This window comes from Dryobates pubescens, chromosome 13 (assembly GCF_014839835.1).
Source record: "Dryobates pubescens isolate bDryPub1 chromosome 13, bDryPub1.pri, whole genome shotgun sequence".
Classification (NCBI taxonomy): domain Eukaryota; kingdom Metazoa; phylum Chordata; class Aves; order Piciformes; family Picidae; genus Dryobates; species Dryobates pubescens.
The window spans coordinates 31,535,645-31,563,459 of NC_071624.1; the positions used below are offsets into that span (position 1 = coordinate 31,535,645).

Below are 27,815 nucleotides of genomic sequence, written 5' to 3' on the forward strand. Positions count from 1 at the left end.
CCATTTAAGGACTCCTGGGCAGCCTTGGACCTTCCTGACTCCCACAGCCTCATGCCCAGCCTTGCCCTGTCCCACGGCCGAGCACAAACCACCAGGGTCACCTCGCTCAGGCTTCCCTAGGCTTCATGCAATACCAGGCTGGAAGGGACCCTCAAGGATCAGCTGATCCAACCTCTCTCGGCAAAAGCCTGCTCTAGATCCACTCCAGGGTCTGCAGTACAGCTTCGGGTCACTAGATGGCAACTGGTGCCCACCGGTGCCCGGTGCCAGCCCCTCACCGAGGCTTTCCCCTCCTGGCGTCGCTCCTGGTGCCCACCGCCCCCGTCCTGCTCACCAGGGCCCTGGCCAGCGATGTCCTCCTGCGCTGCAGCTTCTCCACCAGCCGGCGGGCAGGGGGCAGCGTCCCGGGGGGCTGCTCCAGCCAGGAGGGTACAGGAAACTCCCCTTGCTTACCATGGATCCGGCGGGCAGGTGGAACGGGTGGCTCGGGCTGAGGTGGCCCCAGAGCAGATCCCCAAGGGAAAGGCTTCTCTGCTACCCGGAGGTGAAGGAATCTGCCTGTGCATGGTGCCAGAGGCGTCCCTCACTGCAGAGCAGCCAGGCCGGCTGCACGCAGGGGGTGCGAGCAGGGGCTCGCCGCTGGGGAGGGGGTGGCTGATGGGAAGCGCTCAGACACACAGCTGTGTTGTGTTGGTGTGATGGAGGAGACACCTGCTGAGGGGCTCAGCAGCTAGCACCTGCTCACTCACCACGGGAAGCCACAGTGACCACCAGCCTTGCCTCCCTGCCGCTGGTGAGCAGCAGCTGCTGGTGTGCACCACGAGGCACTGCTACCCACACACCAGCCAGGCTCGGGGCCTCCATGAGCCAGAGGACCCCTGGAGAGTCCCTGAAAGCATGAAGAATGTTCTCTTCAGCAGTGGCCACCAACAGCTCCTCCATGCACCTCCTGCTCAGTGTCTCTGAAGGCTGATGGCCATAGGTACACCTGCTTGGTGGTCCACCAGAGCCTGCAGACCCCCAGCAGCAGAAGTGTGACTGTGGAGGTGAGAAGTAGGCTGCTCACCTGGGGACACTGTCCTCTGCACCTCTGACCCTATGGGATTTGCTGGGGGGAGCTTCCCACTGATCCTTCCCCTTTCTCAGTCTCTTTCTGCTGCTCTCCTCCAAAAACCAAACACAAACCCAAACCCAAACAAACACAAACCCAAACAAACACAAACCAAATACAAACCAAACCCAAACAAACACAAACCAAACCCAAACCCAAACAAACACAAACCAAATACAAACCAAACCCAAACAAACACAAACCAAACCCAAACCCAAACAAACACAAACCAAATACAAACCAAACCCAGACCCAAACAAACACAAACCAAATACAAACCAAACCCAAACCCAAACAAACACAAACCAAATACAAACCAAACCCAAACCAAACACAAACCAAACCCAAACTAAATGCCCCCCAAATACTCATTTTTTTGATCAGCCTTTCTGCCATCTTGATGAAAAGCAAGAGAAGTGACTCCTTGGTTCAAAACTGAATGGATGAGGCAGAACACTTTGGGCTTTACCCCCAGTGCCCACTGAGCAGGGCAGCCAGCCCCTGGCCAGGCCTGGGCTGTAGTGAAGTTTGCTGCTCAAGCGGGGTCTGGGTCTCCTGAGGCAGCTGCCAGGTGCCCTCAGCAAAGCACAGAGAGCCCTTTGAAATGGGACAGTCTCAGTCTTGGGCAAGAGAGGAGATCATCTCTGCAGAGAGGCTCAAATGAGGGCACCATTTCAGACCAGGTACCAGGGGAAACCTTGTGCCAGGGCATTTGGGGTAGATAGAAGTTTGACCTTTAACTCATTGGATTCCACCAACACACCCTGCAGCCTGGCTGCTGCAGCAGGATGGCCACAGACCCATGGGGCTGCTTCTCACTCCTGCACCAGCTGCTGCTCCTGTCCCCATCCCTGCACATGGCTGGGCTCAGGCACTGCAGCCATCATGTCTCTGCTGTTGGTCTTTGTGTTTTCCATGGGCAGAAGCTGCCTTCACTGCCTGGCTGCTCCTTGTCCTCATCCTGTGTCTCATGGCTGCCCTTTGGTACTATCAGGAAGGCAAAATCCCCTCCAGGCTCCTCAGCTGGGGCTGCTGTGCCAGCATCCCCGTGGTGGGTGGCCATGGCTCTCCCCAGTACCCACCAGCAGCCTGCTCTTGGCAGGAGAGTGCAGCCCTGAGCAGAGCCCTGGAAGGAAGCTGGGGAGCCCTCCCTGAGCACTGGTGGCAGCTCAAGCCTCTTTCCTGGGCACCTTGTGCTTGGTTTTGCTGCCCCTGGGTGGGAGCAACCACAAACTCAGCCTGTGTCCCCTAGCTGCAGCCAGCTCCTGACCAGGACCCCACCTCAGCCCAGGAGGACCCCACCTGAGCCATCCCCAGGCACCCACTGCTGGAGCATCCCCTGGGGTGCCAATTCTGCCCTGGGCTCTGCAGGCATCACCCACCTGAGCCAGGCTGCTGCACTGTGGAGGGTGAAGAAACTGCTCCTGGGGGGGTGGCATTATTTCCCTGGCAGAGGGCAGGATTTTATCCCCTGGGGCAGAGATTAATGGTTCCAGTGCTGCTGCCACAGAGTGTTAAAAACCCAGCACTGGCTCACAGCTTTGTGCTCAGTTCAGCTGAGCAAGGGGTGGGGGGGAAGGCACCAAACAAGCTGCCTCCAAACAATCACAGCCTTTTTTTCCTTTGGTGTCCAGGGAGGAAGAGCTGTGGGAAATTAAGGGGCTGTGAAAGGAGCCTGAGGAGCTGCAGAGAGAAAATCCAATTTCAGAGTTAGCTCACGGAGCCTGCCACAGGCAGCCAAGATGCCAAGAGGGAGGACCCAAGGTATGCTGAGCTGCTTCAGGCAAACTGGAGCTGCTGCCTGCTTGTTTCCTCAGCAGCTGGGCTGCTGACAGGGCCTGGTGTTTGCACCAAGGCACCAGTTTGCATTGAGCTTTGTGGGGCACTGATTCCAGTTCAGCTGGAACAGGTCCCTTGGTTAAAATCACAGAAGAGAAGCTGGGTCCTCCTCTGTCAGCCTGGCCCCAGCAGAGATCACAGCATGCATCAGGTTGGAAGGGACCCTTCAAGGTCATCCTGTCCCTTGCTGTCAGCAGGAACATAGAATCACAGAATTGTCAGGGCTGGAAGGGACCTCAAGGCTCAGCCAGTTCCAGCCCCCTGCCATGGGCAGGGACACCTCACACCACAGCAGGTTGCTCACAGCCACCTCCAGCCTGGCTGCAAACACCTCCAGGGATGAGGCTTCCACCACCTCCCTGGGCAACCTATGCCAGGCTCTCACCACCCTCAGGGGGAAGAACTTCTTCCTAATATCCAATCTCAGTCTCCTCTCCTCTAGCTTGGATCCATTCCCCCCACTCCTATCACTCCCTGACACCAATATCCAATCTCAGTCGCCTCTCCTCTAGCTTGGATCCATTCCCCCCACTCCTATCACTCCCTGACACCCTCAAAAGTCCCTCCCCAGCTTTCTTGGAGCCTCCCTCAGTTACTGGAAGGTCACAATTAGGTCTCCTCAGAGCCTTCTCTTCTCCAGACTGCACAAACCCAACTCCCTCAGTCTGTCCTCATTAGCAGAGCAGCTCCAGCCCTCTGCTCTTCCTCATGGCCCTTCTCTGGACACCTTCCAGCACCTCCAGAGCCTTCCTGGCACAGAGGCTCCAGAACTGGATGCATCTCCAAGTGGATCAGGTTGCTCAAGGCCCCATCAAGTTTGACCTTGAATGCCTCCAGGGATGGAGCCTCAACCACCTCTCTGCAACCCATTCCAGATGCCCCTTTCCCCCCTCCACCTTCCTGCCCTCTGCCGATCACAGAATCACCAAGGGCCGGCAGAGACCTCAAAGCTCATCGAGTCCAAGCTGTCACCACAGACCTCATGACTAAACCATGGCACCAAGTGCCACATCCTCTTGAACACCTCCTCTTGAACACCTCCTCAGCAGATCTACCCCATGGGTGCCATCTCCTGCTGTAAAGACCACCACCTGCTCCCCCCCCAGCTCCCCGTCCCAGTGCCCCCTGGCTCGACGGGCACAGCCAACGGAGCAGGCATGGACACAAAATATGTTATTTATTGTGAACTTTGGCAAAGACACCAGTTAAGCAACAAAATATACAATTTGTGACCCTTTCCTTTTATACAGAACAAGTACAATCTGCTGACCATAGCAATAAATTAAATGTACATTATTTACACCAGACATAGGCCACCAGGAACTGCAAAGCGTTGCCTCTACGTGAAAAATAAACTCTGTCAGGCTGCATTTTGGCCTCCAGGGGGTTTGTTTTGCCTTTGTTTCCGGCTGGTTTTCACTCTGCAAACTCTCTTCCCATTCCAGTGATGGAAGTTCAGCGTTTCCCTTCGCAGGACGCAGGCAGTGCTACATTCAGTGAGGGGAATGAAAGCATGCTCTGGGGCTGGGGGCGGGGAGAGGGGGTGGGGGACAGGCTCCTGGCCAAGCTCTTGGTGGAGCACAGGTTGGGAGAGCAGCCTTAAAGCAAGGTGAGGGCGAGGAACCATCTGTGGAGGTGCTGAGCTCTGGGTTCAAAGGCAGTTACCAGGGCTCAGCACCTCTTGCAGCCGAGGAACTTCAGCCCTAGTTCAACGCCCACCCACATCAGTGCAGCCTGGTCCTTCCAGCTGCTGTTCCTGAAGACCTTCAGAGCCCTGGAAAGAAGCTGAGTTTGTGCTTAGGATCCCTTCTTGTTGCTCAGAAGAAAACAGCACTCCCATGTTGTGCTTGAGTGTAATCCTGTGCTTGACTTTGTGCCTTTCGAGAGGACACGAACGGGTCCGAAGCGGTCTCCTGCAGAGCGACCCAGAAGGAGCAGCAGCAGCTCACTGCCAGCTCTGCAGGGGCAAGACAGTGCCCAGGGCCACCAAGGCAGGAGGCACTGCTGGGGGGAGCAGGGTTCCCCCCCTCTGCTGCCAGGACTCAGAGCCTGCAGCTCCAGCGCTGGAGACCTGGACCTGCCCTGCCCATCCCCAAGGTCATGAACTGGCCCCAGCCAAGCGGCAGCAGGAGCAGCTGGGGGGGTCTGAAACCTCATCAAGGAAGGGGACAAGGCCCCTTGATTGCTCCCCAGCCTGTCTGTCAGCTCCTCCTGCTGCCTGTGCCAAGTCACCTCTGAGTCTGGTAGAAGTTATGGGCATGGAAACAGTGGGGATCAGAAAATGCACTGCCACGAAGCTTGGTGTCAGCTAAGGATCCTTCCTGGGACGTACATGAAGAGCACTGTCACAGACAGATGGATGTGTGTGAGAGACACTTGTAAGCACAACACAGTTTGCAATGCCTCTGCAGGAACACCTTCACCCTCTGCTGGCAGGGCAGACACCTCTGAGCTGCAACACAGCACCGGTCCCAGCACCGCTGGGGACGGCTCAGGGCACCCCAGGGCTGTGCCAGGAACCACACCACAGCCTGGCAGGGCAGGAGCTGGAGCTGCCCAGCTGCTCAGGGGGATGCTGCACTGGGTCTCCACAAGCTCTTGTGAGAAGTGCTGCCCCCCAGCAGCCCAGCTCCTGGCCCTGCTGCCTTTCCAGCAGGCTGGTGTGGCACAGGCAAGCCCAGCACACCCTGACTGTCTCCCTGAGGCTTCCCACTGCCCTGCCTGTCTGTCAGTCCCTTTTAATGACTCATATAAACCACTCTAAGACCAAAAGGAAAGTCAGTTGCAAGTAAAAAGAAACCAAACCTAAACCAAACCAAACCACCCAAAAAACCCAAACCAACAACAACATAAAAATAACCAAAACCCAACAACCAAAAGTGAAGAGCCCAACTGACAGTAGCCACTGCACCTTCTGCTGAAAGATCTCATGGAGATCAACACCCAGGCGAAGGAGGATGACTGTGGGAGCAAGGGAAGCAAGCCAAGGCCAGCCCCTGAAGCAGGTCATGGCAGTCAGTGTAAGGAACACAGATCCTAAGCTCCAACGGGGATAGAACTGGGGGGGGGGGGGGGGGGGGGAGAGGGGGCTGGAAAGTGCTACCCAAGCATCATCAGACAGAAGTGCTGAACAGCAAAGTTCTGTGGAACCTGAGACGTCCAGAGCTAGCTAAGGACAGGCCAAGCACACCCTGCTTCTCCTCTTGCAAAGAAAACCTCCAGGTTCAAACTCTGTTGAGGTGCAGCTCGCTGAAAGCAGGAGGGGAGGTCCCCGCTGGTGGTCACTGGGGTTTACCGGTCCCACAAAGCACACTCGGTGCCTGGGAGACTCTTCTCCACCTTCTCCACAACCAGGTCCCCTCCTTTCATCTGACTCCTGCCCCATGAGGGCTGCAGCCTTGTCAGAGGGGTGGATCACACACACACACACACAAGTGGGAGCACCTAGGTGAGCCCAGGGTGCCAGCCACGCAGCGCCAGTCTGGTTCAGCTTGGCTTGGCCCTGGCCTGGGGAGGGTGGCAGGGGGAGGAGAGGTGATGGATTGCTTCTGCAAGCACTTGCCTTCGGAGAGAGGCATCCCTGGGGAGCACCACAGCCGCTGCCAGGGCTGTTCTAGGCGTGCAGCTCTGCCTCTGCCTCCTCGGAGTGGCTGTGGGGCACTGGGTGCCCCTCGGAGCTCCAGCTGCACCAAGTTACCTTTGGCACTGGAAGTTGTCTTCATCAGGGATCAGGAGCTCAGAGAACTGCTGTCACATGAGGTCCAGAACCCATTTCATGGGGGTTTGGCCATGGTGGCAAGGGGAGGGAGTGTCTGCAGCATTGCAGTGTCAGAAAGCAACGGGGGAAACCCACGGACAGAGCTCAGTGAGCTTCAGGCAAAGCTCCACAGAAGAGCAGGAGGACTTCTTGGCATGTTCATAGAGGTATTCTTGGGGGGGGGAAGGGCATTGCAGGGATGCTCCCTTGCACAATTCCTAACCCTTGTCTTTCAAAACAAACAGAAGCAGGTTCAGAAGCAGCAGGACAGACCCTGTGAGGGGGCAGCAGCCTACTGCCCCCCAGGTCTCCAGAGCCTGGGGATCCAGCCGCAGGGCAAAGCGGAGCCCGTCAGGAGCATTCCCTCCGAGTCCCCGCTCTGGTCTGTAGGTTTACTACAGCTCTAGCTTTGGTTAACCTTCTCCAGGCCTGTGCTCAGAGCTTCAGGCAGGGAAAAGCAGGGAGGACACAGAAACCATTCCCGAGGCTGCCAAGAGAGGATGAGTCGGCCCTGGCAAGCGGCTCTGCTCCCCAGGGCCGCTTCAACCCTCCTCTTGTGCCAGAAGCTGAGCACAGAGCAAGAGGCTGCTCTGCCCCAGGGGTTCTGTGAGGTGGGTGATGGGCTAGAAGGGGGCAGCTGGTGAGCTGCTGCAGCCTCCCTGCCCCAGGGAGAGCCCCCTGGGCGGTTTCCTCCAAACCTCTGCCTGGGAACTCCACCTGGCTGTTCCCAGCTGGAGTTTGGAGGGGGGTAAGGAGGCTGCTCTGCTTCTCCACCCACAGGGCACAGCCCAGCCAGCTTCACCCTCCCTGCAGAGGCAGGCACAAGGCTTCACAAGGCTTAACCTGGGACAAACAAACTTCCTCCAAACTGAGAAAAGCAACAGCAAGCGGTGGGGCCAAGCAGGCACCTCAGCACCCTGCCCACCCCCCTGCCCAAACACACACAGACCCTCTGCTTCCCCACTGACAGCTGCAAACAAAGCATGGAGGGGCCAGGGGCTCACTCTGCTTCCCTCTGCCCGAGAGGAGCCAGTGGGCAAGCCAGGAGGGGATGAATGGATAGGTGGTGCCCGCCTGGCACCCACCAGCTGCAGCACACACAGGTGCCCAGGGGGTGACATGGCACCGCGGAGGGGACACAGCCCCTGGCCACAGGTGGGTGCCAGGCAGTGGGAGATGATCTCCCCCACCCCAGGCACAGAGGGAGGGGTGCAGGGTGTTTGCTGGGAGGGGTTCACCCGGTGGGAAGGTGGCTGGGTCCCTGCCAGGGCAGGATGGCAGCAGGGTGAGAGCTTCTCCCCGGCGCAGGGTGAGGGCACCGTGCTGCCCAGGGCCAGGGCTTGCCTCTTCCCACGGGACACTGAAGATTTTCCCTTTGCTGAAACCAAAAATCCTCTGCAAAGAAGGAAAGGATAAACATGTCAGGGGCTGTGGAAGGAGAACATTCCCTCTGCTGGTGCCAGGTGGGGGGCCCAAGGCCATGGCAGTGCCTGCCCCAGCACACTAAGCCACCCATCAGCCCTGGCTGGGAGAGGAGGAAGCTGAAGACGATGGCATCTGGAGAGCCATGCTTTGGGAGGGGGAGATGCCTCACTCCAAGTGTGATGGGCTGTCCTGCTCAGCTAGGGGCTTCCTAATGAAACCCCCAATTCCATGGCACAGCAGGACTCCAGGAACTGGAGCCTGGGAGAAAAACCAAGCCTGTGGCTTGAGAATGCCTCCTAGGTGGGAGCAGCCACTGGTGGGGCAAGCCATGCCACCGGGCAGCAAGTGCCCCCAGGCTAACCCTGCCGCACTCTCCCTTCCCCTCGGCCTGGGAGCTCCACCTGGCTGTTCCCAGCTGGAGTTTGGAGGAGGGTAAGGAGGCTGCTCTGCTTCTCCACCCACAGGGCACAGCCCAGCCAGCTTCACCCTCCCTGCAGAGGCAGGCACAAAGCCTCACAAGGCTTAACTGGGGACAAACAAACTCTGTGGAGCTGTGCCCTGTTGTCCCTGGAGTGGGTGGCAGAAGCACTGCAGGAGCACCTCCAGGCAGGAACAGGGAGCTGCACAGCAGTTAGAACCACAGGGTTGTCAGGGCTGGCAGGGACCTCAAGGATCAGCCAGTTCCAACCCCCCTGCCATGGCCAGGGACACCTCACACCAGAGCAGGTTGCTCAGAGCCACATCCAGCCAGCAGAGTGCTCCTCAGCCCCCCTCATCTTGCCAAGGCCTTTAGGATGCTTTCAGGGATGTAACTGAGGAGGTGTGCAGCAGTGAGCAGTGCCAGCAGCTGCAAGGCACAGGTGGGACAGGGCCCTTTGCAGGCCCCCATCTCCCAGCCACTCACCTGTGACAAGCTCACGACTCCTTCCTCCTGCTAGTGGCTCTGAGTGGAGAACAGAACACGGGTTGGTTGCAAACAAAGGGGCAAGGAGCCATGAATCCCACGCCTCTCTCTCTGCATGCCTCCTGCAGCCCCCACAAGACCCCAGAACCACCCCCACCCCCAGGTCCCCTGGACCCTCAGTGCCACGTGGCTGCAGCCGAGCAGGGCAGGATGCAGCCCCCCCAGGATCTCGCCCGGCGCCAGCACCTACCGAGCTGGAGCTGCCGTGGCTGAGCTTGTCGAAGCGAAACTTCAGGTTTGACCTTGGAGAGTTCCTGTTCTTGACATCTGCTGGAGGGGAGGGGAAAGCAAGGAACGAAAACAGCCATCAGAGAACACAAATATTTGCGGCAGCTGCGGAGCTGACTGTGCCGGAGCAGCCTGACAGCCAGGCACTTCCTACCGACGTTTAGTCTGTCTTGGCTGCGTGTTTGGCCAAAAAATAAACCCAACAGGAGAACCCCCCCACTCCTCCCCCCACCATACATGTGTACATTAAGTGGCTTTGATGGAGTCAATTGAGGCTTAATTGCATCTCGCAGTCTCTCTACTGGAAATGCCACTGGAAAAGGCTACAAGCAATGACTGATCCCTATAATGTATGGGTGGATTTCCCTCTTCTTGGCAGGCAAAACACAAAATAAACACTTGAAACATTAAAAAAGGGGCTGGCTTAATAGTTCAGAGAAAATCACTGATGAACTGAGGAGGAGGAGGAGGAGGACCTGTGGGGTGCTGAGACACAAAGAGCCAGACGGGCTCTGCTCTGCAGCCCAGCTCCTCCCAGGCGGTTCCTGCTCCAAGCTCTCTACAGGGTGGGTTTGCCCCTCCAGAGCGCTCTTTGGGGTGGGCTTGGCCCCTCCAGAGCGCTCTTCAGGGGGGGTTTGGCCCCTCCAGAGCACTCTTCAGGGGGTGTTTGGCCCCTCCAGAGCGCTCTTTGGGGGCCTTGCCCTTGTGTCCCCCTCCCTGGCCTCACAAGAGGCTCCTGAGCTCACACCGAGCGTTGCACCAGGGCCGTGGTGCCCCCCAGGCAGAAGCGCAGCCCCACGAGGAGGTTAAAGCCACCGTGGTCTGTGGGCAAGGGGTGACTGACACCCCCAGCCCCACCAGACTGGCACCATCAGAGGCAGCAGCACCGGGAGCCTTTGCTGCCCTGCCGCACTGAGCCTCCTTCTGCAAGCGGTCCGAGTGGAAGGGTGGGCGCTGGCGGCGGCAGCAGCTCGGAGCCAAGGCCAGGGGAAGCTGCTGGGTTATTAAATCATTGGTGAGTCATGGCTGGGGCCCTGGAGACAGCCAGTTGGAGTTGCCAGGGCTACTGCGCTCGCCTGCCAGGGCAGAAGGCAGGGAAGAGCCCCAGCCAAGAGAGGGGACACGAATTGCCCCCGGGGAACGCAGCAACCAGGCACCCGGGGCCCGCGCCGCGGGACCGGAGCTGCGGGAGCAAGCGAGGGGCAGGGCTTGAACTGGTGTCCTCCTGGGACCCCCCCCCGACCCACCTGTGGGGCTCCTGCTCATGATGACAGGGGTGGCCGCAGCCCCCATGCCGGGGCTGTCGTTGCCAGGCGAGGCGCTGTAGACAAAGACGTCCTGCTTGAAGGGCGAGGCGGTGGAGGGCTGGCTGCCCTGCGGGGGGACACACCAGGGCACGGCTACCGCCGGGGCACCCAGCTCTGGGCACCCAGCTCCCCGTGCCCAGCCGGTACCCCCTGCCCGCCAGCCCCCCGCCGCCTGCCCGCCCCCCGGCAGAGCTCACCCTGCCCCGCGGCGTGCCCGGCCAGGCTCTGGGTGGGGGTGCCAGGCACAGGGCGGGGAGGGGGCGGCGCCTACCACGCTGTCGTACTCCTCCAGGGTCTCGCTCTCCCCTGCCGTGCTGCTGAAGCTGCTGGTGCTCGAGGAGGAGCGGGAGATGTTCGTCCTCCCGTTCTCCTTCAGCTTAATGAACGGCCTAGGGAGAGGCGAGACAAAGCCAAGGGCTCAGGGCTGCCGCTCGCCGAGCCGGGCGCCCCCGGGCTGTGCCAGCGGGGACAGACCCTCCCGTGCCCCCCCCCCCCCCCCGCAGCAGGGCTGCTGCCATGGAGATGAACCTCCCCAGGTGCTAACCACGAGGCGGTGGCATCCCCAGGGGCTGGAGGGTGCCACCAGCAGAGACCCCTGGGCCAGGCTGACCCCCGGGCGGCAGGGAGTGGGGGGCAGGATGGGCACCACAGGCCTCCCCAGCTCCTCTGCTGGGAGGGTTTGGGCAAATTCTCTCCCAACACCGCTCCTTGCTCTTCCTCCTCTCCTTCAGAGATGACTATTTTCAGCCCACAGAGGAGCTGTGCTGTGAATCACCAGAAGCTTTTTCTCCTCCCTCACTATCGAACTTATTTATAGCAAAAACCTGGAGATGGGTTGGTTTGACAAGCCCCTGCCAGCTAGGGGGTGACTTGAGCTCCAGTCAGGGGGGGACAGGGCCCCTCCTGGCTCACCTGTCTTTGTTGGGGCATATTTCAGGGGAGCTGGGGTTGGAGGAGGTCTCAGATTTCATCTCTTGGGAAGAATGTCCCAAATCCGGAGTCTTCTGGGCTCCAGAAACGCTGTCGCTGAGGGCACAAAGAGGCAGGTTGCAGGAGTTGCTCAAGGGATTTAAAGAGGTTGGTCCAATTGCAGTCCCCAACAGCAAACTGCTGGCTGGTGAGCAGCAGATGCCCTGGGTACCACCACTGTGCTTTGCAGCAGGGCTGCAAGGCTGCGTTCCTTGGACACGCTCTGGTCTCCGGCTTGCGTGGGAAGCGGAGGCTGCGCCCCGGGCAAGGTGTCCAGCACCCACCAACAGCTGCTCTGATGCTTAACAGGCAAAAGAGGCTTTCAACCTCAGTGCCCAGGCCGGTGTCAAACTCACCACCTTGTCCTGCTCTCGGCCTGGCTCTCAGAGCTGGTGTGCAGGCGAGGGAACAGCCCCGAGCGGCGCTTGATGGGGCTCCTGGACTGGTTCTTGGCAGCAGCTGCTGGCACTGGGGGCTGAAAGCACAGAACAGCCCAGGCTAGAGAGCAAAGCTCCTTCCTGCAGGCTCCCTGAACCAGGACAGCATCCCACAAGGGACTATGCTGCCCACCACCCTCACTCAGCCTGTGCCCCCAGAGAACCCCCAATGTCAGATGTTCTTTCCTACCTCCCTGAAAGCCCCAGGAGGCCAATTTGCATTTCTTCCACAAGACAAAAAGCCACCTTGAACACAGCACTGACAGCCACCACACTCTGCTCACCTCTTCTCCTTGCCCTCACATTCACCCTGCCAGGGCTGGGGGCAGGGGGCAGACAAAGGGCCAGCAGGACAGAGGGAGGCACTCACCGAGAAGGTGGTCTTGGTCACCTCGCTGCTGTTGTGCACGATGCCCCCACTGAGGCTGCCTGGGATGCCAGCGCCGTGGTGCTTCTTCTGGCTGCCCACCATGGTCTCCATGGAGTGGCTGCGCACCCGGATGGCTCTCTGCAGTCACAGGGCACAGGGGACACCGGGTCACCGCTGCCCTGCAGGGCCACCAACCCCAAACCCTTCCCCCCCAGCTCCAGTCCCCCCCAGGCACACTGGGGTGGGACCTGTGGGGTCCTCCCTCCAGGGCTAGCGCAGCAGCACCACCACAGTGAGTGACAGCAGCTGCCACCACTCTCTGCAGCCCCAGCAGCAGCCCCACAGCCAGAACAGGGTTGGATTTGCCCCCATTGCCCCCCACAACTCTGGGTGTGAGGGCTGAGGACTGCAGCTACGGGACCAGCAGCACCAAACACACCCCAGAGCCTCCTGCTCAGTGCCTGGTGGCCTCCCAGACCCCTCGAGCAGAACAGGGACCAGAGCTAAGCCATAAGCCAGGTGTCTGGCTGCAGACCTCCATGGTTCTCCCTGGCCTCGGGGAGGGTGGTCCTGCATGGATCTCTCCTGCAAGCCAGCAGACCTCCCCAACCTGCCCCAAAACCTCCCCACAGCTGGAAGCTTCACAGCCACACCACAGAACTTCTGCCTTTGAGCATTCTTGTGCTGGAAAAACACAGAGCCCAAAAGCTCTGCTGCTGCCGCTTCAGCCCCTCCACCTCTGCAAGAGACCCAGAGACAGCAGCTCAGCCTCATGCCCACGGCAGCCACAGGCTCTCCCTGCTCCCTTCAGTCCCCTTCCCTCCCACAAGCAGCCCCTTCCTTCCCTCTGCCCACCAGAGTGGGAATCGTGGGACCCCCTGCCTCTGGACATGCTTTCCCCTGGGCTGCCCTTGCCTGAGCCACATCCCCAAGCTGAGGGGATGTGAACCTTCTGCTTCAGCTGCTGGCCCAAGCATTTGACAAAAGGCAACCAGGAGATGTCTTGGAAGTCTGGCACAGGCTATGAAAAGCAGCAGTGAAATGCTCCAGTTTGAATCAACCTACAGCCACATTTTCATTCCTGCAGTCCCCATAGCAACAGGAGCCCAAACTGGACTCTGATGCCAGAGTGCCAACTGCAGGCAAGTTCCTCTTCACAGCCATTCCTCTCAGTTGCTGCTGTGCCACCTGCCTGGCCATGGCCACCTCTCCTCTCCTCCAGCCCCAGAACCCCAGCCTAAGGTAAATGAAATAAAGCACCAAGGGACAACCTTCTGGAGGTGCCCAGCACCATACCCATGCTGCACAGGCACTGGACTGCTGCTGGCTCCAGAGGTTCCTGACCTGCACTGGAGTGGGCAGGAGCTACAGCCCCAAGCTCTCACCCAGCCCATGCTGGTGACTGGAAGGCACCCAACAGTCCCTGCTGTCCCCTCCTGCCCATCCAGTAACAAACAGCAAGCGAGAGTCCAGCAGTCCTCCTTTATTTGGGGTCTGTGAGTCATACAGAGTCGGTGTGTGCAGCTCCAGCAGGGCTCAGGCCGAGCAGACACAGGGAGGTCTGCCTGGGGTTGCCAAGGCCACAGGGCATCCCAGTACCCTGTCCCAAAGGGGCTGCCCACTGGTTCTTCTCCCCAGGGGGTGATGGCTGCTCAGAGCCTAGCTGACCCCCTGGGAGCTCCCTCACCTGCTCAGAGCTCAGCAGACACCAGCTGGGGAGGGGGCTGCAGGCTGGCTCACAGGGGGCAGGCACTGGGCAGAAAGACCCCATGGGGATGGGGTCCTGCCCCTCTCCAGCCCTCATCCACCACCTCCCTGGTCACTCTGGCAGCACACAGTGCAGGACATATGCCAGGAGGCAGCCCAGGAGCGCGGTCCTGAGGTGGCCAGGCAGCCACAGCCCAGCCCGGAGCACAGCACCCACCACCTGCCCTGGCACACCCTGCAATGCCGAGAGAGCAAAGTCCACGTTCTGGGACACAAAAAGCAGGCCAAAAAAGGTCATTCTTTCACATCATCACCTCCTGAAGCAAAGGCTGTGAGGAGGGCCAGCCTCCCCCACTCCAGCAGCTCACCCCTCTGCAGCCCTGCTGGGGCGCAGGATGAGCTGCTACCCGCCAGCCATGCTGCAGACATCACCCTGGTGCTGGCACTCGCCACCACCAGCCATGCCAGCCTGTGCCCACTGGCACCAGTGCAGGTGTTTAGCTGGCTGAGCAAGCACTGAGGGCAGCGAGCTCCTACCCCCTTCCCACCATCCAGCTCTGAGGGGACCTCCCCCACACTGCTCACCCACCTCTGCCACTAGAAGATGCTTTGCCCACCCCTCGTGCCCTTCAACTCTGCTGCTGGCACAGGACAGGGCTTTACCTTGAAAGACTCCAGAAAGCCTCCATGACCCCCATTCTCCAGCTTGTCCTCCTCAGGCCCCAGGCCCAGCATGGTCTGGGTGTGCCCATGGAGCTCATCGTGAAGGTTGTCCAACAGGGCAGCCCGTGTCCTGTCCTGGGGGGGGGAGAAGGGCACAATGGCACCGACCCAGAGGACAGCTGGGGTCTGTCCCCCTGCTGTGGGCAGCCCCACAGCCATTGGGGTGAGCTGAGGCAGGGGCAGGCTTTGGGCAGGGGCAGAGTTACCTCCAGCTTGGCAAACTTGTCGGACTTGCAGCAGGCGTTCTCGGCGTTGATGAGCTTGGTCAGCAGGAACTCCCGGAACTCAGGGCCCTGCAGGGGGAGAGCCAAGAGGGGGAGAACCTCCCTCAGCACCAGGCTCTGCCCTCCTGCCCTGCCACGGGCCCCAGGGGCCGCACTAGGAGGCGAAATAAGCGCCCAGAGTCCCCAGAGCTCCCGTTCGCCCCGCGCAGCCCTGCCGCCAGCCCCTCGGGCCCGCAGGTGGTGGTTTGTTTCGTGGCTGGGAAGGGGCTGCCCGTGTCAGCTCTCACCTTCTGGAACACTGGCGGGCTTGGCAGGGGGGGCCCAAAGGAGGGGACATCTTCCCGGGCCGTGACTGACACCTGCAGAGCCAAGAGAAACCTTACTGCCACGGCTGCAGCGGGGCAGCCCCCAGAGGTGGCCCTTTCCTGCTGGGGGGGATGATGGTGCTGGGGGGGGAGATGGTGGTGCTGATGCTGGGGGGTGGGGGGGGAGATGGTGCTGCTGATGCTGGGGGGGGAGGGGGGAGATGGTGGTGCTGATGCTGGGGGGGGAGATGGTGCTGCTGATGCTGGGGGGGGGGATGGTGCTGCTGATGCTGGGGGGGGGGGGAGATGGTGCTGCTGATGCTGGGGGGGGTGGGGAGATGGTGCTGCTGATGCTGGGGGCGGGGGGGGAGATGGTGGTGCTGATGCTGGGGGACACAATGTTCAACCCAACCCAGCAGAGCTGCAGAGCCCAGGTCCATGCAGCTCAGCCCAGCTCCATGCAGCTCAGCCCAGCCGAGCCCAGCTCAGCCCAGCCTAGCTCAGCTCAGCCCAGCCTGGCCCACAGGGCTGTCACACCTCCCACACAGGCACAGTCTGCACACAGCTCCTGCAGACATCCGTGCGCCAGGGAGGGGCAGCACTGAGTGTGCCCTGGGGCAGGGTCCCCGCCGGGCAGCCCCCTCCAGGCAGCCCCCTCCGTTGCTCGGCTGCAGCAGGAGGCTCTGCTCACCCTGTAGGCTGCGCTGTCGGCCGTGGGGCTCTCGGCCTGCACCACGATGTAGGCGTGCAGGAAGTTGGAGGCGATCATGTCAGGCACGAAGGGAGTGTTCTGCTCTTGGAAGATGATGGCCACGATGTCATTGCCGATGTGCCTCTTCCTCTGCAGCTGTGTGGAGGGGGGGAAAGAAACTCCTAAGCTAGGGGGCTCTGCTCCCTCAGCAGCAAACAGCAGCTCCAGGTGCCCAGGCTGGCGTGGGGGCTCGGCAGCCGGCGGCACCGGGCAGGGCAGAGCCGGCGCGCAGCGGCTCGGGCGCCGCTGCACCGGGAGCTCCTCTCTTACCTGCTGGGCGTCTCCCTCCGTGAAAGGCAGCTTGGTGGAGACGTGGAACATGATCTCCCTGTCCCTGAACACCGTGTACACCGACTCCGTGCCCGTCTGCCCGTGGCTGACATCCAGGCCTCCGCGGAAGCTGCGGGCGAGCGCGAAGCCAGGCGGAAAGGAGGGGACATTAACGAGGGGACACCAGCTGCTAGCTGTCAGGGGGCAGGCAGCGGCACAAAGCAGCTCGCTTTGTCTTGATCCAGCTGGGAAGGGACTCCTGAGGAGGACTTGTAGTGCTAGGACAAGGGGCAACGGCTTGAAGCCTGAGGAGGGGAGATGTAGGCTGGAGATGAGGAAGAGATTCTTGGCAGGGAGGGTGGGGAGACACTGGGACAGGGAGGTTGTGGATGCCCCCTTCTTGGAGGTGTTCAAGACCAGGTTGGATGAGGCCTTGAGCAACCTGGGCTGGTGGGAGGTGTCCCTGGTTGGAACTGGATGATCCTGAAGGTTCCTTCTGACCCAACCCAACCCCCTCCATGAATCTGTGGCTGGAAAGCACAGCCCCCACGTCACATCCCACAGCCAGGCACCAGCCACGGTGTGCAGCCCAGCCAGGCTGATCACCAGGCTGACCACAGCCAGGGGCCTGGCAGTGCCCACACCTGCCAGCCCACAGCCTTCCCCAGCCCCAGGGAGTCTCTGCCCACCCCCATGCCCACCCCAGAGGCTGCCACACCAGCCTGGGCACGTTTCCACGCCGAGCTCCTTTCCTCTGTGGCTCGAGCAGAGCCAGATCTTCTCACAACCTCAAAGCTGCACCCAAGGAAGGTTTTTTTTTCTCCCTCTCTCTCCTGGCATCTCCAGGTTTCTTTTTTTTCCCCCATTTTGGAAGACTCCCCCAGCTCTGCAAGCCAAGCCAAAGCCAAAGCTAAATTTGCTCCTGCTCTGCACAGCCCCAGCTTCTGTTCTCACCCGTGGGTATTTTTACACATGCCAGGGGCTCTTGCTGAAGGCATTGGTAAAAATCTTTCTTTTCAGTTAACTTACCCTTTGAAGTCCTGCAGCGTTATGGTGTCCCCCAGGAAACTCAGGAAGCTCTTGAAGGCAGCACTCTCCTCATTATTGCCAAACAGCTCCTCCTCCTGGGTCTGCAGGACGCAAGGTTCACCTTTGTGAGCCCCAGGGCTGCCTGCTTCCAGCAGCCAGACCAGCTGTGCAGCGCCCACCAGCGCTGGGGCCAGGGGGAGGAGGAGGAGGCTCTGGCCACAGCTCTGGCCAGCTGAGCCACAGAGGCCTCCACACTGCCTGAACTCAGCATAGAATCAATGAGGTTGGAAAAGACCTCGGAGGTCATCAAGTCCAAGCTGTCACCCAACACCTCCTGACAACTAACCCATGGCTCCAAGTGCCACATCCAATCCCCTCTTGAACACCTCCAGGGATGGGGACTCCACCACCTCCCTGGGCAGCACATCCCAGTGGCCAACAACTCTCTCAGTGAAGAACTTTCTCCTCACCTCCAGCCTAAACCTCCCCTGGCACAGCTTGAGACTGTGTCCTCTTGTTCTGGTGCTGCTCACCTGGGAGAAGAGACCAATCCCCTCCTGGCTACAACCTCCCTTCAGGGAGTTGGAGAGAGCAAGAAGGTCTCCCCTGAGCCTCCTCTTCTGCAGGCTAAGCAACCTCAGCTCCCTCAGCCTCTCCTCACAGGGCTGTGTTCAAGGCCTCTCGAGCATCTTCTTACCATCCACCCATGCTGTCCCCAAAAGTGCCACAGCACAGAGAATGGAACCTGTCCTGCCCCAGCTCGGATGGTGCTTTGAGGGCAGCTCCTGAGCAAGGGGAGAAGGCGCCGAGGGCAGCTCCTGAGCAAGGGGAGAAGGCGCCGAGGGCAGCTCCTGAGCAAGGGGAGAAGGTGCCGAGGGCAGCTCCTGAGCAAGGGGAGAAGATGCCGAGGGCAGCTCCTGAGCAAGGGGAGAAGATGCCGAGGGCAGCTCCTGAGCAAGGGGAGAAGATGCCGAGGGCAGCTCCTGAGCAAGGGGAGAAGGTGCCGAGGGCAGCTCCTGAGCAAGGGGAGAAGGTGCCGAGGGCAGCTCCTGAGCAAGGGGAGAAGATGCCGAGGGCAGCTCCTGAGCAAGGGGAGAAGATGCCGAGGGCAGCTCCTGAGCAAGGGGAGAAGGCGCCGAGGGCAGCTCCTGAGCAAGGGGAGAAGGCGCCGAGGGCAGCTCCTGAGCAAGGGGAGAAGGCGCCGAGGGCAGCTCCTGAGCAAGGGGAGAAGGTGCCGAGGGCAGCTCCTGAGCAAGGGGAGAAGATGCCGAGGGCAGCTCCTGAGCAAGGGGAGAAGGTGCCGAGGGCAGCTCCTGAGCAAGGGGAGACGGTGCCGAGGGCAGCTCCTGAGCAAGGGGAGAAGGCGCCGAGGGCAGCTCCTGAGCAAGGGGAGAAGGTGCCGAGGGCAGCTCCTGAGCAAGGGGAGAAGGTGCCGAGGGCAGCTCCTGAGCAAGGGGAGAAGGTGCCGAGGGCAGCTCCTGAGCAAGGGGAGAAGGCGCCGAGGGCAGCTCCTGAGCAAGGGGAGAAGGTGCCGAGGGCAGCTCCTGAGCAAGGGGAGAAGGTGCCGAGGGCAGCTCCTGAGCAAGGGGAGAAGGTGCCGAGGGCAGCTCCTGAGCAAGGGGAGAAGGCGCCGAGGGCAGCTCCTGAGCAAGGGGAGAAGGTGCCGAGGGCAGCTCCTGAGCAAGGGGAGAAGGTGCCGAGGGCAGCTCCTGAGCAAGGGGAGAAGGTGCCGAGGGCAGCTCCTGAGCAAGGGGAGAAGGTGCCGAGGGCAGCTCCTGAGCAAGGGGAGAAGGCGCCGAGGGCAGCTCCTGGCCAGCAGCAAGGACCTGAGGACAATGCTCAGGAAACAGCAAAGCAGGAGTGCAGCCTCCGTCGGAAAACCCCAACCTTACTGATCCCCTGGCTGCTGCAGGACAACCAGACCTTAATCAGGGTCTTGCCCGAGCTGCTCAGCCCACCCCGCGATGCACTACGTAAGGACACTGGGGAGCGGCTGTCAGAAGCCTCTCCGGGAGGCTGCGCTGCCTCGGCGCTGCCGGGCGGAGTCCCGCGGCTCCCGGCGGCGGCGCTCGGCGGCGGCGCTCGGCGGCGGCCGGCCCCCGGAGCCCGCAGTCCCCCGAGGCAGGCAGAAGCCTCCCGCTGCCTAAAACACGCGGCTGACGAAAACACCACGCCTGCTCAAATGCACTTCCCCTTCCCCCGGCAGCTCGTGGGCTGGCTTCCACACCGAAGGGTTTTTTTCAGCCACTTCATGTTTCATTCCTTTTTTTAATGAGGCAGGGAAAGGAAGGCTCTGAGGAGACCTCATTGTGGTCTTCCAGTATCTGGAGGGAGCCTGAAAGAAGGCTCCAAGGAGACCTCATTGTGGTCTTCCAGTATCTGAAGAGAGCCTGAAAGAAGGCTCCAAGGAGACCTCATTGTGGTCTTCCAGTATCTGAAGGGGGCTAGAAGAAAGCTGGGGAGGGACTTTTGAGGGGGTTGGGTAGTGATAGGACTGTGGGGGGAATAGATCCAAGCTAGAGGAGGAGAGATTCAGTTTGGATGTTAGGAAGAAGTTGTTCCCCATGAGGGTGGTGAGAGCCTGGCGCAGGTTGCCCAGGGAGGTGGTGGAAGCCTCATCCCTGGAGGCCAGGCTGGAGGTGGCTGTGAGCAGCCTAATCCAGTGTGAAGTGTCCCTGCCTGCACAGGATGGACTCAGCTGTGGGACCAAATCTGCCACTGAGAGCCCCAGAGCCCCAGGCCATGCTCCAGGAGAGCAGCACAGGCATTACTCACCTGCCTGAACTTCTGGTAGATGACACCAAACTTGAAGGTGTTGTTGACCTCGTGCTCATCATAAGACACAATCATCTGGGAGGCCTGCAGGAGATGAGTTAGGTCATCTGGCAGCTCCAAACACAATCATCAGGAGAGTCAACCCTGCTCAGGGCTCTCAGCTCCCCTGGCACACAAGTGAGGTCACCCCAGAGCAGGCAATGAGTAAGTCTGGGCACATCACCAGTGGGCACTGGCACCCAGCTGCAGCACGCTGTGCCCTGCAGTGACCTCTCCACCCCTCCATCTCTTCCTGCACAGCTTCCTGAGCACAGGCTCAGCCCTTCTTGCACAGTTTAAGGCACCAAACCCAGACCCTTGTTGGGTTTACACCCCACAGTTGGTCTCTCTTCCCTCTCCAAGGGCAGATTAATACCAAAGTGCCATCAGCCCTCGGTGGCCAATGGACACAACAAGTTGGTGGCCTACAGTTGCCATCAGATGGCCATGAGCTGACCTGCTGCCAGATGCTCACTCTGCACACCACCAGGGCCCTGCTCACGTGCCCTGTGCAGCCATGGCAAAAGCTGGGAGCTGGAAGGTGCAGCACAAACACCCACACACAAGGTACCAAAGCAGCCTCTGGATCTCGAGGGGAAGGGGAAGTTAACCCTGCCTGACCACCCCTGTGCCACACACCACCGACCTGGGGTAAGTTGCCTCACCTTGGGGTACAGAACTGGGTTGAACTTCAGCCCAGAGGCATCATCACAGAAGGCCTGGGGGCAAGGGAAAGAGCAGTCAGTGCTGGGTCCCTGGGCACAAGGAGCAGCCACCCCTGTCCTGCCCAGTGCTGCCCCGACACTGCTCAGTGCCATCTAAAGCCATTCAACACTGCCCAATGCCACCCAACACTGCCCAACGCCACCTAATGCCATCCAACACTGCCCAATGCCACCCAACACTGCCCAGTGCCATCTAATGCCACCCAACACTGCCCAATGCCACCCAACGCTGCCCCAACACTGCTCAGTGCCATCTAATGCCACCCAACACTGCCCCAGCACTGCTCAGTGCCATCTAATGCCATCCAACACTGCCCAATGCCACCCACTGCCCAGTGCCATCTAATGCCATCCAACACTGCCCAATGCCACCCAACACTGCCCAACACTGCTCAGTGCCATCTAATGCCATTCAACACTGCCCAATGCCACCCAACACTGCCCCAGCACTGCTCAGTGCCATCTAATGCCATTCAACACTGCCCAATGCCACCCAACACTGCCCCAGCACTGCTCAGTGCCATCTAATGCCATCCAACACTGCCCAATGCCACCCAGTGCTGCCCAAGGCGCTGGGCAGAGCAGGGTGGGCTCTGCTGCAGGCAGCCCAGCTCAGCACCTCACCTTTGCAATCTGGGGGATGCTGGGCAGCTTGCTGAACCCTGCCAGGGGGATCCTTTCGTGCAGTGTCTTCACTTTGGACCTGGCAGGGGAACAGAACCAAGCAGCTGTGAGGCAGTGTCCGAGGCAGAGGTGCCAGCTGCAGCCCCCCACCCAGCCTGGTGAGGTGCTGCAGCCTCTGTTGGGGTCTGCACAGGCTCTGGTTTTCCTCTCATCTCTGCTGCTCCTACAATGTTCACCCTCTGGAGGGAAGTGACAGAGGGGTTCAGACACACCAGGGCTTGATGGCTTGCAGAGCCCTCGGGGTGGAGGTGCCTGGTGCCACCCTGGGTCACACAGAGAGCAGGGGGGAGCAGAAGAGAGCAGGGGGGAGCAGAAGAGAGCAGGGGGGAGCAGAAGAGAGCAAGGGGGAGCAGAAGAGAGCAAGGGGGAGCAGAAGAGAGCAAGGGGGAGCAGAAGAGAGCAGGGGGGAGCAGAAGAGAGCAGGGGGGAGCAGAAGAGAGCAGGGGGGAGCAGAAGAGAGCAGGGGGGAGCAGGGGGGAGCAGGGGGGAGCAGGGGGGAGCAGGGGGGAGCAGGGGGGAGCAGGGGGGAGCAGGGGGGAGCAGGGGGGAGCAGGGGGGGAGCAGAAGAGACCTTCAAGATCATCGTGTCCAACCCCTCATCCAACACCACCTAATCAACCAAACCATTTACACCCAGTGCCAGCAGGCTCAGCACTGAATCCAAGCCTCATGCCCATCAGAGGGGGACAGAAGCAGCCCAAGGAAGATGCTGCTGCTGCTTCCCACCCCAGTCTGAGCCCCTCCATGTGCTGCCAGCCCAGCTCCAGCAAGGAAGCCAAACCAGAGCCCCCAGAGAGAAGTTTTGTTAAGCAAAGCTTTGTTTCCCCCCCTCTACCTGAGTATAATCCTCAAATATTCTGTGCCATCTGCCTCCTCACACTTGATGGAGAGGATGAGGTTCCCCAGGCTGCTGCCTGTGCAGTAGAAATTGAGATGATCCTAAAAAGAGAGAAGAAAGTGTCAGTGGGGGGGAGGCAGCTCAGCCATGGCACTGCCCAGGAGCCAGCCCAACACCATCCCTGGCACCCCAGGGACACACACCCTCGCCCCTCCTCCTGGGCCTTTAATCCCTCTGCCTGGGGACTGCAACACCCTGCTCCCAGCTCTGAGCAGAGGGGAAAGAGGATTATCAGGCTGGGGGCAGGAGGGCAGGCAGGCTGCTGCCAGGTGCCCCGAGTCTGCCTGAGCCCCCAGCCCCAAGTCCCTGCAGATGGGGCAGGCTCAGAGCCAGCAGTGCCCACCCAGGGTCCTTGAGGGGATGGGGTGGGCTCCAAGCTGGCAGTGCCCACCCAGGGTGGGTGCAGGAGCAAGGCCATATGTGTGGCCATCCCAGCCACGGTGGTCTGCCCTCCTCTCCTTGCAAGGAGGGAAGTTGTGGCCTTTGCCCATGCTGCCCTCAGAATGTCTTTTTGCCCCGGGGGGCTGTGTGTGCCACTTTCAGCTGCCCACTGCCCCCCAGCAGGGGCACCCACCTTCCCCAGGAAGTGCTTCCTGTAGGCTCTGGCCTCTCCTTTGCACTCCAGCTTGTAGCCATAGGTGCTGGGGCTGAGGCTCTCCTCCTCCTCCTCGCAGATGCTGCTGTCAGACGAGGTGGGCGTGCCGAGGTTCTCCGGGTCTTCGATCCAGTACCCCCCGAACTGGGGCAGGATGATCAGTGGGTATGGGCTGCCCTTCTCTAGGATCTGCAGAGATGTGCCCATGAGGGGGTGGGCAGGACCTCACTGCCCTGTGCTCTGCCCCAGCACTGCCCCCTCCCACAGCAGCCCCCAGCCCTGGCCCCAAGGGGGCAAATCCAGCCCTTCACTGGAGCCTCTTCTCTCTCCACTAGGAAGAGGGCACTGAGGAAGAGCTGCAGCCACAAAGGTGGGCAGAGGGCATGGGCTGTGGGCAGCTCCAGCAGCTCCCACTGGAGGCAGTTCTGGAAAGGCACTTGGGGGGTTCAGGGCACCCACCTCATCGATGCTGGGGTATGGGATGTAGTCTTCCTGGAAAAAGGAATGGAAACACCACCTGTGACCACCTGCTCCCCATCAGCTGTCCCTTGAGACCACAGCCTGGCACTTGCCACCCAGGGGGCACTGCCCACTGCCCTGCTGCCTCCTGCCCCCAGTGCCCTGCACTGACAGAAGAGTGATGCTGTGTTGGGCATGGCAATGGGGGCCAGCCCTGGCAGCGATGCCACCACACCCCTGGGGCCCAGCCTGGCACCCTCCCCCACTCAGGGTCTGCAGGAAAGCTCCACAGCAGGGTCAGAGGGGTCCTCACTATGGGGGTAAGCCCCTCAGGTCCACAGCAGAACCCCCCCTACCCCCACACACAGCTCCCCATGGAAGCAGAGGGCTAAAGCTGGATTAGGATTCCCAGGCACAGCCTCTCCCTCCTCTGCAATTCAATCAGTGCCCTGCCTCTATCCACAGCCAAACCCTGTGGAGCCCTTTGGGGGCCTGGCTTTGACCAGACACAGTAAAGCCCTGAGATCCAGGGCAGGGCACTTGAGAGGATCCCCACAAGAAACACAACCCAGCCAACCTTATGTTTTTGGCTTCCAGTTCTCTGTTCTTCCAGCTTGGGTGCCTGTTTGGAGCAGAACAGATGGATGGGGTCATGAAGAGGTTTCCAGCCACACAAAGCCATGAGGGAGTTTGCCTGCATGGGAGTCACTGTGACCCAGGTGGTGTGAGAGGAGGGGACAGAGCTGGGCAGAGCTGCCCATGCCAGGGCAGACCCCACCTGAGCACAGGGAAAATGGGTGATGGGGAGGAGGCAGGGCCACCCCCTGCTGTGGCAGGACAAGCCCTGGGACACAGCAACACCACACTGAAAATCCCTAAAGGTGAGGCAGGGATGATCAGCTCCCCACAGCCCCCTCCAGCTTCCCCTCCCTCCCTCCCTCCAGGATGGGCTCCCACAAGAGATCCCAGCTCTGATGGTCTGTGGGGGGCAGGCACACACCCTGGTGCTCTGACACTTCCCCTGGGGCACATCCTGATGTGTTCTGGTGTGGGACAAGAGCCTGCCTTGCCCTGCCCCCGGGGTGCTGAGGCAGTGCCAGCCCCAGCTTGTGCTCTGAACCTCCCTTCAGAGACCTGCCCAGGATGCTGCAGGGGCTGCTCAGGGGAGGATGCTGCCAGCACCACTGCTGCTGTCCCTGCTGTGCTGGCTGCTCCTGTGCAGCTCTGCTGCGTGCTCTGGGCTGGAGGCACCTCCTGTGCTCCTTTCAGCAGGGCCCACACGGCCCTGGGGACTTCCCCAACAGCCTGCAGCAGGACCCAGTCACACAGGAGCCTCCCAGCAGCTCGGGTGCAGGAGGAGCTGTGGGCTGTGTGGGGCAGGGAGGGAGCCCTGGCACCAGCACAGGGGTGCTGCTCACCTGCATTTTTTCCAGCATTTCGAAGAACTCTGCAGACTGAAAGAGAGAAGAAGAACAACTCCTGGTGGCTGACAGCAAATGTGAGCCCCAGGCACAGCCAGGCAGGGACACCAGCCCCCCCAGCCCCCCACACCTCACAGCAGGCACCCTGGCCCTCAGCAGGAGCAGAAAGCCATCTTGGGTTCCTCATGTGCCCTGGCAGTCAGGTCTCTTGGGTCTCTTGGCATCTCCAGCCTGTGCACTGCTGCCAAGGGGAGAGTGGGGCCAAGGGGAGAGCGATCTTGCCCATGGAGCAAGAGGGAGAGGGGAAAGGGAAAAGAGGAAAGCAATCATCTGCTGCAGGCACACTCCACTGCCCTGCCATGTGCTGCTTGACCTCAGGGACCAGGTGGAGACAACACCCAAGTGCCACAGGGTGCCCAGCAGTGCCACAGGGTGCCCAGCAGTGCCACAGGTGTGGTGTTTGCTGGGGCTGTGGAGCAGAGCTGGTCCTGACACGGGCAGAGGGATGGGGAGGGCTGTGCCCTCATCCCTGCAGTCCTGCTGCTGCTTTGCCAGGCCTGGGCAGGAAGGGGTCTGGGCACACAAACCAGCAGCAAACCCCTTTCCTTCTGACATGGATCAGGCCCAGAGTGATTGATCCATAAAAGCAAAACAATGCCCTGGCAGAGGAGACACCAGCAGCAGCCCCATGCCCCTTACCTTGTGAGGTGCAGGCCCTGGGCTCTGCCCTTCACCAGCCGTGGGCACATCAGCAGTGCCAGTGCCAGGCTGCCCCGTGCAGGGTTAATGCCCTACTTGCCAAATGGACTAAAGAGATTAGCTGGGACTCGATTAAAAACGCTGCCTGCCTGCCCCAGAGCAGTCTGAGTCTGCAGCAGGGAGCTTGTCCTGCTCCCCCAGCCATGCTGGTGCCCAGCCTGGGGGCTCTGCCTCGTCCCCAGCCGTGCTGGTGCCCAGCCTGGGGGCTCTGCCTCGTCCCCAGCCGTGCTGGTGCCCAGCCTGGGGGCTCTGCCTCGTCCCCAGCCGTGCCGGTGCCCAGCCTGGGGGCTCTGCCTCGTCCCCAGCCGTGCTGGGGCTTTGGAGCTTTGCATCCCCACGAGCATTCCAAGCCACTGCAGCACACCTGGGAGACAGAGCAGGAGTATCCTGGGTCTTCAGGAACACTTAGCACGGTGGGACTGGGGATGACAAACCCAGGCTGGGAAGAGCCCAGCCACAAACCCTGTTCCTGCCCTGATCAACCTGCGCCGCCCGCAGGGTCCCGGGCTCGGCACGGTCCCGGGCTCGGCACGGTCCCGGGCTCGGCACGGTCCCGGGCTCGGCACGGTCCCGGGCTCGGCACGGTCCCGGGCTCGGCACGGTCCCGGGCTCGGCACGGTCCCGGGCTCGGCACGGTCCCGGTGCCGCCGGGCTGCTCTGGGACCTTTCCCCCGGGGTCCCGCCGTGACGTTCAGATGCAGAAGCCTGGGTTTGACCAGCTCAGACACTGCTCCACCCGCAGGCACGGGAAATCCCATTGGTGCTCTGCCAGCACACAGCAGCCCCCTGAGTCACCGGGCTGGGTCACCTCATCGGCACAGCAGCCACCGAACCCCGGCCGGACAATCCTGATCCTCGCCCGGCTTCTCCTGCTCTCAAGCACATGCAAATAGCTTATCGAGTGGAGCGACAGCTGTAAACACCGGGGCACTCCCAGCGAACGGCTTTTCTGGAGGCAGGAGGCAGCAGCCCACTCCCTCCTCTTCCTCGTCCTCCCTCCCTCCCCCTCCTCTCCTCTGAGCCCCCCTGCTCCCTGCCACTCACCAGCAATCGAAATGGATTTCTCAAAGCACGTAAGAGAGAAGGGGAAAAAACCGAAACCAGAGGAGATGAAGGAATTAAAACGAGCCAAGGAAAACCTCGGAGGCTCTCTCAATAAATGGGGTGAGCAAAGGTTGGGTTTACAGCAGGAGCAGCCCAGTGGCTGCCCCGGGTGACAGCAGCGGGGACAGGAGAGCCGCTGGCAGCGCAGGCAGGCAGTGTGTGGCTCGGGGCAGCCCTGGCCTGGCTTTGGACCACATCCAGCAGGTATCCACGGCGCCTGTGGGGAGCATCAGACCCTGGGGAAGGAGAGCTCTGTGCCCACAGCTCTTCTAAAGGCTTCTCCATACTCTGAGCTCGGCTTAGATCCCAGTTTATCTCCTGGTATCCGCGATGGACAAAAGGCTCTTTGAGTCCATCAAAGTTGTTCCCAGGTCCCATTCCGCCAGGGGCCAGAAGCAGAGACCCAAACCACGCAGCAGCAGCAGCGCCAGATCCACCTGCTGGGGCAGGTTCCAGCAGAAGAGCATCCAGGCATTTCACAGGAGCAGAGCCTGCACCCCCGAGGGATTCCTGCATGCCGAGAGCCGGCTTTACAGGGACACAAACATCTCGGCGATTAGGTGGAGACAATGACAGCCTTGTGACGCCGGGCAGGAAGCGATGGCCCTGCCAGGGCACAGCAGCAGCGATGGTTACACTGCTCCAGACCAAACCTGCCCCTGCTTCCCCAGTGCCACCAAAGGCATCACCAGATCAGGCAGTTCTGCCCATCTTCAGTGAGGCAAACCTGGCCAGCTTCGTGTCCTGACAGCCTCAGAAATGCAGAATACCCAACCTGGAACGCTACAGCTGCCGTTCCTTCCCTGCTCACCTGCCCTCACCCTCACCCCTGAGCAGCCTGAGAGGGGATGGACTGCCCAGAAAAGCCCATGGTCCCATTCTGTCAGCACCAGGCACCTGGTCCACAGCACAGGGTGGCTGTTCAGGCACCCAGCACCCC

General features: G+C 60.8%; 1 protein-coding gene across 2 annotated transcripts in view; it reads right to left on the reverse strand.

Moving 5' to 3' along the window:
* Window positions 1–6,888: 6,888 nt before the first annotated feature.
* Window positions 6,889–27,815, reverse strand: part of RAP1GAP2 (RAP1 GTPase activating protein 2) — a 64,868-nt gene continuing 43,941 nt past the window's right edge. Inside the window, exons 5-26 of one of the 2 annotated variants that reach the window (XM_054166340.1) lie at window positions 25,010–25,045; window positions 24,169–24,213; window positions 23,592–23,624; window positions 23,112–23,321; window positions 22,475–22,578; window positions 21,580–21,658; window positions 20,896–20,949; window positions 20,192–20,275; window positions 17,417–17,517; window positions 16,388–16,517; window positions 16,058–16,213; window positions 15,349–15,420; window positions 15,044–15,130; window positions 14,778–14,912; window positions 12,408–12,545; window positions 11,957–12,075; window positions 11,544–11,657; window positions 10,903–11,020; window positions 10,572–10,698; window positions 9,287–9,363; window positions 9,037–9,075; window positions 6,889–8,102 (exon numbers count right to left, since the gene is read on the reverse strand). In XM_054166340.1, the coding sequence (XP_054022315.1) occupies window positions 9,067–9,075; window positions 9,287–9,363; window positions 10,572–10,698; window positions 10,903–11,020; window positions 11,544–11,657; window positions 11,957–12,075; window positions 12,408–12,545; window positions 14,778–14,912; window positions 15,044–15,130; window positions 15,349–15,420; window positions 16,058–16,213; window positions 16,388–16,517; window positions 17,417–17,517; window positions 20,192–20,275; window positions 20,896–20,949; window positions 21,580–21,658; window positions 22,475–22,578; window positions 23,112–23,321; window positions 23,592–23,624; window positions 24,169–24,213; window positions 25,010–25,045 (2,028 nt within the window). In that variant the 3' untranslated portion in view covers window positions 6,889–8,102; window positions 9,037–9,066. Of the gene's footprint in view, window positions 8,103–9,036; window positions 9,076–9,286; window positions 9,367–10,571; window positions 10,699–10,902; window positions 11,021–11,543; window positions 11,658–11,956; window positions 12,076–12,407; window positions 12,546–14,777; window positions 14,913–15,043; window positions 15,131–15,348; window positions 15,421–16,057; window positions 16,214–16,387; window positions 16,518–17,416; window positions 17,518–20,191; window positions 20,276–20,895; window positions 20,950–21,579; window positions 21,659–22,474; window positions 22,579–23,111; window positions 23,322–23,591; window positions 23,625–24,168; window positions 24,214–25,009; window positions 25,098–27,815 lie in introns of those variants that run through there. The other variant, XM_054166339.1, reaches the window with a different exon arrangement.